Source organism: Anneissia japonica, unplaced genomic scaffold (assembly GCF_011630105.1).
Source record: "Anneissia japonica isolate Jap-2015-1 unplaced genomic scaffold, ASM1163010v1 scaffold343_len330904_cov94, whole genome shotgun sequence".
NCBI classification, from domain to species: domain Eukaryota; kingdom Metazoa; phylum Echinodermata; class Crinoidea; order Comatulida; family Comatulidae; genus Anneissia; species Anneissia japonica.
Window position 1 is genome coordinate 92,087 of NW_022749212.1, and position 10,320 is coordinate 102,406.

The window sequence follows — 10,320 nt, forward strand, 5'->3', positions numbered from 1 at the left end:
ATGTATGTATATATGTATGTATATATGTATATATGTATGTATGTATGTATTTTGTATATGTATATATATGTATATATGTATATATATAATGTTTATATGTTTATATATATATATGTATATATGAATATATGTATATATGAATATTATATATACATATATATATATATATATATATTAATTTATACATTTTTTCTTGTTAATATCTTATTGTTTATATTCGATATGCTTATTTGTAATTGGTATGAAATATACTTAGATCTGTAGATTTGTAAACGTTTGTGAGTGAATTGAAAATAAATTTACAACTTTTTTGTGGAGGGCAATGATCTTTTAACCTCTAGTTACTTCATTCTACTTGTTTCAAAACTTGTTTCCAATTTAAATAAATGATCATCTATAGGCTAAATGGTAATACAAACATCATACAAATCAATTGACTAAATTAAGAGTTATGAGCATTAATGTTACCCCTACCCCAAAAACTGTTATTGATTACAAATTTCTAGGATCAAAACCCAATGACAGTAGTACATTTAATCAATTAATACATTTTTCTTGTAAATATATATTTTTTTAAATTCCATATTCTGTACATACAACTGTAAATTTGTAAACGTTTTTGACTGAATTGGGAGGTCAATGACCTTTGACCTCTAGTTACTTAAATTTCTGCCTTTTTCAACCTTTTCGATTTGAATGACTGACCAATCTATAAGCTAAATGTTAGTACTAACATCATACACATCCATTGAATAAATTAAGAGTTATGAGCATAAATGACACCCCTTCCACAAAACCTGATTATACATTTCTAAGATCATAACCAATGACAATAGTACATAATGCATTTTAATTTTTATTTCAATAAGTACAAAAAAAAAAATACAATTTGTATCAAACACATCCAAAAGTAAAGATATGACGTTTAAGTTTATTGATATTTTATGCAAAAAAATTGCATTTTGGTAAAAAGGTCGATGACCTTTTGACCTCTGGTAACGTTAATATTTGTCGGATTAATTTTAGTTAATCTAAGTAAAATATATGCTACACAAAATATTGATGAGCCTTTTCATTCACAGGTTATTGGCATAAATTCTAACCCTTCCCCCAAAAAAGTATTGACCATAAACACTAACACTCATTACAAATGACGCGAGTACATACAGTGCATCCCTATATTTTTCCTGTTAACATCAATTTTTTTGAATCTATATGCCTGAAGGAACAACGTGATACTAAGGAAGTTTAACTGTTGGGGTTTGCACGGTTACCAGCTCATGGTCTACAAGACAGTGATTTATTTATTATACATTCATACTTTTGAAATAATAAAATACATAGTAGGGCATTTTTGTTAGCAAAGTGACCTATTATGACATATTATTTCAAAATTGATCGTTGACTATGATGAATAAGGTAATGATAATGTTTAGGATGGTGATATTTCAAAAGGATGATCGTAATGACTTCAATGTTGTTTATAGTTAACATTGTTTAACAACCAAGTTTTTTTTTTGTTTTTTGTTTTTGTTTTTTTTTTTTATCAAAGTTTATGTAGCTTATTTTTTCAAAGTAAAAGAAACGATTTTTTGTTCTTTTGCAGAAACAAGTTAGTGGAAAATATAAGAAGTGGAAACTGGCAAGCAGTAAAGAACATATGTAACACTGACAAACACCTAATTAACACTTACGATGAGGTTTGTACTCGTCTTTGATTGAGGAGTCACTCTGCTCGTAATTTCGTAATGACGATTAATTCGAAAGTATAGTAAATACACAAAATACCTGTTGGTATATCTCATTCCATGGCTAAAATATTTGACAATCATTGAATGCTTAAATTCCTATTATTATTTTGAAAAAAATATAAATGTTTGTAACGATATAACGTGCTACTAAAATAATAAAAAAGAGCGAAAGTAAGAGAGAAAAGGAGAGCGAGGGGGTGGAGAGTTTTAATGTTATTTTTTTACAATTTTTGATTAATCTACATAAATACAAGTATATACAGTTCTTAAAATATACTATTTCAGTAATTTCCGATGATTTGCCTTTTAAAAGTTTCTATGACAAGCTTTTCTTATTGGATATTTCGAAAATAGAAGTTATCGGTCTACCTATGCAATGTTTTATTTGTTTCTTATACGTGACGGATGTTGTTTCTTACATCGTTATTCAGTAAATTGTGTTTTTTGTAGAAACATGAGACGCCTTTAATGACCGCTGTTTGGAAAAATGCGTCAAATGATGTATTGTCATTAATGGTAGATAATGCAACAACAGAAAACTTAGCATACGAAAACTGGGTAAGTTGAATACAATCATCACATCATCATATAGAATATAAACTAGATTTAGACATAAAAAAAAAACAAAAACAAAAAAAACATGTCAGCTGATCTACCGTTAAGTAATATCAGGAGAGGATTCAGAATTTGAAGCAGATAGTTCTAAATTTGTAATTCCCCGTGGAATTTTTGTTCTTAGATGACCGGAAACGAGCATTCCCGACATCAGAAGGTCTGAATGATTTTTAAGTTTTTCAATATTCAATGTTTCTCCCATCTTGAAAGGTGATTTTTTTCTTAATTTTGTGAAATAAGTAGGCCTATTTAGTATTATGTTTGTATATACAAAAAAAAAGTATTATTTCATGTCAAGGATCATAAATATGAGATCTTGTTGATATTGCCTCCAGCCTAAATTATGAAGAACGCGTATTTGTACAAAAATGTTTCGCGAGGTTAAAACCATGATCGAACCACAAATAGATTGAATGTTAGTTTTTTTTCTCAGCCTAGCCTATCTGAACAACTTTTAAAATGATTGTAGGTTAACATGGTCTGTTTCTAGGCCATGATCAAATAATATTATGTGCTTTCCCTGTCAGTCACTATTATAACGGTATCTCCGATACGACATTATTACAACCTAACCTTAATACTTTGTTAATTGTACTCGGTAAATGGGCTTCACATAATGCATGCAGTGGTGGCACCAGCGGGGGGGGGGGGCAGCACCGCCCCCTCCCTTCCCCGTCGTCGGGGAAAAAACAAAATTCGTCGAGGTGTAAGTTGTAATTCTCTTGATTTTATTGCCAAAAAAAAAAATAAATAAAAAATAACCTGTCAATTTCGAAAAAAACCACACGACATCATGCAGTACAACCCAATGTAGTCGTTAAAGATGTAGGGCCTACTACCTGTTTAAAAAAAATAAACTAAAAATGTTAATTCCACATTTGAATAGATTTAATTTACAATTATAAATTAAAGTAAAAATATCCCATCAATTTTTTGAGCAGCTAAATTATAACTTTGCTTTATTGTTTTACACAGATACTTAAAGTCAGGCTTGGGAGAAAAAACATTTTTTATATACACAAAGGCGTATTTTACGAAAAATAACGTAAAAATACGTCACGGATTACAGCCAATAGAAATTAATTTTAAGAAATTTCAACGAAAAAATCATGAATATTTATTAGATGACGTACCCAGGCACCAGTTTATCACGCTAAATCGACTGAAGCTTGAAAGATGTAGGAGAAAGGGTAATCCAAAGTTTTCGCCCAACTTCGTTTTTGGGGCATTTCTAGGTTAAAAAGGTAGGCAGCCCATTTATTAACTATTTTTGCTGTTAAATTTAAATCCTCTTATTATACGTTAAAACTAGTGTGATCCTTAATCAGAATAAAAACCATGACTGTTGTATTTTATTTTTAATGACAAATTTTTTGGGTCTAAATTCAGTATTTTCAACAAGGCCTGAGTTGCATTAGCCTACGTACGCAGTATAACATGTACAGGTTACAGGCCCTATAAGTTTAATTGGTACCTGGAATAGTTAATTTACATACGATCTTGCTGTATTAATTTTTTAATATCAGGATTATTATTATTATTATTATTATTATTATTATTATTATTATTATTATTATTATTATTATTATTATTATTATATAATCATTATTAAGAAGACACAACAATAATTGTTACTTAACCAATATCCTGAGGCGCGTGGAACGGAGAGAGTAGAGAAAACAGTAGAACTTATACATACTGTTTGTGGTGCTGAACTAATAATAATAATTCAAATAATAAAACATTAAATAGTTAAACCGTTATTAAATTTTTAATTATTGGTCATGTTGTAACTTCAGCCGTTGTCTTTCAAACCATTTAAATTATCGTAGCAAAAAGTATAAAAACTAACTTGTGTTTTTAATGAAAGTTAATCACTTGTAAATTATAAATGCTTGAAAATGTGTAGTTCAATGGTTTGATTGAATGTGTGTGGAATGGGAATTGAATATATGGCGTAGACCTATGTTTAAGAAAAAAATACAAAGTATAGGCCTATGTAGGCCTAAAAAAAAACAAAGGTTACTTTGTATTTGGTCACGGAGGGCTATATCTGAGGATTTTTCAAATGAAAGATAGGGGGTAGCTAGCTACCCAGGGGGGGGGGTGTAGCATAAACATTTAATTTAGATTGTTCTGGTCTTGGCCCAATTTAAAAAAAAAATAAAATACAGGATATTTTGAATTGTTGAGTCATGGGAATTATTGATAGTTTAATGGATTGTTATGAGTGCAAGACTTTCTATAGAATTATTCTCTTACTTTAGATAACTTGACAGTAATTATTCCTTTTCATCGCTTACTATATTGGTAACTAAATTTAATAAAAAGAATCTACATACACTTCATTCTTTGTTCTAAATAATTTTGCCATTGTGTCAGCATTGCTTTTACAAAATTCCATAATTTTTGGAAACGACAAAATATCATGGTATTACCTTTATAATTCGGCCCTGTCATGAAAAAACAATCAACTGGCAATTTTTTTCAAACTGCACTTTTTCAGCATTTTGCACTTTTGGAGACATAACACACCCTGTGATGTATTCAGATTTTTTAAATTATAACGGAAAAAATTAAATTTAAAAAACTAAAATATCACTCAACTGCAAGTCTGTGTTACTTTTGTCAGCAAAGACGCACTCAACCTGCAAATTTTATGGAAGACTTCAATTAACTGGCATTTAATACCTATTGTGTAATAGTTTATCACGAGAAACCCACTCAACTGCATAGTGCTGCATATTGTTCATCAATGAGAAAGACGATTGTCTAATGTATATAACATTACTTTCACAATGTAATCATTATAAACAATATCTTCACAGGTGCACAATATTGGTATTAAGGAAACATTATCTCATACTTTTTTGACATTAGTCATACTAGCAAAATATGAATATCGATCTTTTTTCTGGCAGGGGACCATTATGGAACCAGCTCCTAACATGTATTATTAAGGAGGCAAGTTCTTGACGTTTTTTTAAGGATCACCTAAAAAAGCATCTTTTCTTAATTTTAATTTGTATTTTTTTTTATTTAATACATTTAGTGTCTAACATCTCTCTGATAGATTATTATAGGGCACTATTTATTACCTATATTACCTTATTATTATTAACTTAATTATTATTAGGCCTCTCCTATTATTATTTATCATTATTATTATTATTATTATTATTATTACTATTATTATATTTATTGCATTTAGTTCAACATATATTGTTCTTCTGCTTAATATTCAACATTATGTGAAAGACAAAATAGGATAAATTTCTGAAAAAAGGAAATTATAGATTATAGATAATTTTTAAAAATGATAAAAGACGATTAAACAGAGAATTTCTTGAAGACAAAAAAAATAAAAAGAGCATTGTCCAAAAATAATGGCAGAAAAACCTACAAATACAATTGCAAATCAATTTTTTTAAAAATTTTCATTTAAAATATAATCACATTTAAATCTAATTATCTGCAATCTTCAAAATATTTGAAGCCTGACAATCAGATAGGCCTAGATTAGACAATCATAAACAGGGTGCTATATTGAGTATGCGTGCTTCTGTATTCTATTCTATGCCTCTGCCATCATAGTAAAAAATGGGCGTAACCCTAAATTTACTCACAAAATTTGATATAATATTTAATAATATAACGTGCTTTTACATTCAATAAATACTGTAGTTGAGTTGATTCTTTTTTGGCAATTGCAGTTGAGGGAGTCTTTTGTGTTTTTTTTTTTTTTCATGTGATTGAGACCCGGTATGTCATGAAAAAACAATAAATGTGACATAAATTGCATATTATATAGAGTAATTAAAAATACGATTTCTAAACAATGAACAGTACTTATAAAACCTCTAAAATCGTTTGAATATAAGGATTCAATTATTTACGCATGGAGAGAGCGAAGACAATAACACGTTTTGTTGATTATCTCAGAACTTTGTTAAATGCAGTTGTGAGTGAATTTTTCATGACAGGGCAGAGTTGGGAAGTTAATTATACTTTGGGTCTAATAATTATTAATGTGATGGTTCAGTGGATTTAGAATTTCCATTTTTAAATCAATCATGTATTTTGATTTTGAAGTTATAAATTTCAAAATGGCATTTAAAAATAGTTTAAAAAACAATATCGGTGACTTTCATTCTTAATATAGCATTGATAACAAATTACCATTGTGAACGAATGTAATCCTATATTGCATTTTTCATTGGTTTGAACTAGGCTTGCGTCTGGGATCTGGGATAAAATTATTTTTGTTTAAAACAAAAATATTTATATGCAAAATAATAACTTCCCAATACACAGGCTAAAGCAAAATATACTACAAGTTGAAAATGACTTTAAAAAAAATCAGAAATGCGAAATAAAATAAAAATATTCGTATATACACTACAGTGATAATACTATAGGCCTATGGTTTATATTGGCGTGGCCTAGGCCTAGAAAACTTACCAACGCGGATTCGCCATACGCTCACTGCCACAGTAGGACAGGTCTACGCAGTACACGCTTGAAAAACTTGCCGAAAAAAAGCCATATAGTTAATCTATTTTTAAAGTAATATAAGCCCTATGAACACAAATATCAACAACGTGATGTGCTTTTATCTTTCTATACTTTCGACTTGGTGGCGCTATTCAATATATAATACGTCTTTCCCCAAGGAAAAACAAAAGTCATTTTTATAATGTTTTGTTGATACTCACAGTACACCATTTTATTTATATACATATTCAAATGATTTTATATAACATTAGGATTACCAGCAATATTTATTTTTAGATACTACGTGCTAATATTATTAGCCTGCAGCCCCTGGAAAACGAATTCGGTCTGCATCTAAGATCATGTCGACTGCTAACAAATAAGTTTAAGTGAAGACTGAGGGCGCTCTTATTCTTAACAACGTAATGTTTTTACAAAAAACAGTGTTAAAATTTTATTTGAATTTTTGAGATATACTGTCGTTTATTTTTGATTGATAGTACATCTTCTAAACTTTTGATTATCATTATTATTATTCTTTGTAAAATAAAATTAAACAGTATTTCTTTTTGGCCATAATGAAGTACACATTTACTCTTTAGAATTATAAGTTACTGACTCAATATTTTTCTAGAACTTTATCCAAAAATGTTGATTGATAGAAATATCTGATGTTGAATAGAGTACAGTATGTCAGATTCCAAACAAAATAGACTTGCATCAAAGAAAACTCCAACTGAAAGAAGTCTGTCAGTAAGTGCTGTTTCAGCAGAGTGAGCACTATACAACAGAAAACCGTTAGACAGTGGGTCTCCTCTATGTTTGACTACAGTACTTCTAACCTTGGTTGTCCATGATTCCGGAACATAGTTGTCCGTGGAGAGGAAAAGAATTAGCTATTCTTTTCAAATATCATAATTAATGGGCAACACATTGTTTATAATTTCACCAAATATGTGATTTTATAAAAGTATTATTCGTTGGACAAGAAAGGATTACTTGACCCTCATTCTTTAATTATAAAAGTAACATTATGTTTTACAATAATATTATGCTGGCACTAATAGGGCTTTCTATGTGTCTTACAAATTGGGGACTCATTTTATTTTATTGCAAAAGTAGCATTGCATAAAATGCGCGAGCATTAGATATACAAAGCACAAGTAAAAATTAACTAGCTCCATTTAGGTCCAACATGCCAGTCAATTTTTTTTTTTTTTTTGCATTTTATATTCTAGACAAATTTTATTGTAATTTTAGTAATGAAAATAAGTTGTAGTTAGGTCATTTCTGGCAATTCCGTGACCGTGGAGAGGCTAACTTAGTTTTTCAGTAGATTTGTCTTCCTAGAGGGTATTATAACAAAAATAGCTTGGGTGTCCCTTGCGAAAGTGTGGGAATAACCCGTGAGAGCCCTAGATCTAAAATGGCCGCCTTCCGCCATTTTGAAATTTATTGTTTCAGTGTTCTGGCCTACATGGTTGCTTAAGTGCATGGACTTGAGGGTTTTTGATGTCCAGGAATCCATATTTTGATCTCGGATCGATGATTCGACCTAGTTTTGACCTTCAAATCCAAGATGGCCGCCAATTGTTTTTTTTTTGTCAAAAACCGCATTTTTTTGTAAATTCGTCATAGTGCATTATAAAAGGATTAATACTGAAAGCTTTGATCATGATGAATTGACTGACTGACAGTAAAACTACAATTAATTATACACAGGTCATCTCAGAGGTCAAAGGTCAAAATTTGGGTTGATAAAAAATGAAGATTTTAGTTCGCTTATAAAATTCCAGTGTAGTGTAATGTCCAGGCAGACAGGGAATAAAAAAACCAAGCTGCAGCACGAAAAAGCGCACTCTGTTGTTGAGACGGCGACACCACCACTACCGGGTACACGCAGGTATTCCGTCGACAGTATGCTGGGCTCCGGTAGCTTCCACCTTGGATAAGCCTCGGCTCTACTACCGTGCACTGCTAAGGTGGCAACGCCGGCTGAAGTAAGGGAGTTGCGACTTTAAGGAACACTTAAATACTCTAAAACATTTAAATTAAGTACTCTAGAACACTTAAAAATTCTAAAACCTCAATTATTGTAAAAAGATAAACTTTAAAAATGGTGGGTTTTTAATTTCTTCTTAAATGTATGAACGGAAGTTGCTTTACGGATAGACGCTGGTAGGGTGTTCCAAAGTCTTGGTGCAGCGACAGAAAAAGCTCTATCACCGTAAGTTTTTAGTCGCGATGCTGGAACGGATAGTATAAATCTATTGGTCGTTGATATCAAATACCTACTACAAGTTACGGAACGTGACGTTAGAAGTTGAGAAATTTATTCAGGAGTCTTGTTGTGCAGGGCTTTGTACGTAATGAGCAGAATCTTGAATCAAGGACTTTTAACTGTTGCCAGGATAGGAAGCTGGCTGGTTTAACTTGAATTAGCCTTATGTGCGGTATTGTTATGCAAATGAGCCAGATAAGCACAATCTGCACATACTCAGAAAAGCAAAACTTTCCTTAGCCACACCATGGCCACACTGCATATCGGCTAGGCGTACAGCTAGGCCTAGCCGAGAATTACGGTACGGTAAAACAAAGCAAAATGAGAGTACTTATTTCACTTGGCATGCAAATCAATCATACTTACACACTTAAAAACAAACTAGTATACCAATAAAATCACCTGCAAGTTAAGATACAAGGCAAGTATGTCTACAGATTTGATTTTAAATTGATGTGGTTACGCTAGCCTAGACCCAGCCTAGGCCATGTCTAACCACTTATGAAATGCAGAAAAAGACCCAAAACAAATTAGAATGAAGTTATCAACTAACTAGTGCATTAAAATTATTCATATACTTACTACTTACCTATATAAAATTAAAATGTATTGTTCACAAACGCCAATATTTGGATTTTAATACGCCTTTTCTACGAATAGGTAGACATCTTGAAGTGATGACAAACAGCCTAAGTCAGTGGTGCGTAACAAACAAAAATAAGATAAGGTAGGCCTAGCTGCTGTACGCCTAGCCGATACGCAGTGTGGCTAAGGAAAGTTTTGTTTTTCTGAGCATGTGCAGATTGTGCTTATCTGGCTCATTTGCATAACAATACCGCACATAAGGCTAAATCAAGTTAGACGGCTTAAACCAGCCAGCTTCCTATCCTGGTAACAGTTAAAAGTCCTTGCTTGCGCTTGCCAATTGGTAACCAGTGTAGATAATGGAGAACTGGTGAAATAGTTTCACGCCTGGAAACTCCAGAGACTAAACGAGCTGCCGTGTTAATGCATAGCTCTAGTCTATTTAGATGACAGACTGGAAGAAAAAAACGGCAAAGTCCCACCTTGTGCCCCGCTATGGGCCGAAACTATTGACAAGTGCATTATTAGGCCTATGCAGTGGCAGTAGTACAGGGGTGCACAGGGGTGGGGAAAAATTAGACAAGAAAATTTTTT

The 10,320-nt window shown here is 31.4% G+C and overlaps 1 protein-coding gene across 1 annotated transcript in view; it reads left to right on the forward strand.

The window, feature by feature from the left end:
• The window catches only part of LOC117121031, a 55,202-nt gene that overhangs the window by 19,067 nt on the left and 25,815 nt on the right, over positions 1-10,320 (forward strand). The window contains exons 3-4 of the mRNA XM_033266126.1: positions 1,607-1,700; positions 2,202-2,309. Coding sequence (XP_033122017.1) covers positions 1,607-1,700; positions 2,202-2,309 — 202 coding nt within the window. The remainder of the gene's footprint in view (positions 1-1,606; positions 1,701-2,201; positions 2,310-10,320) is intronic.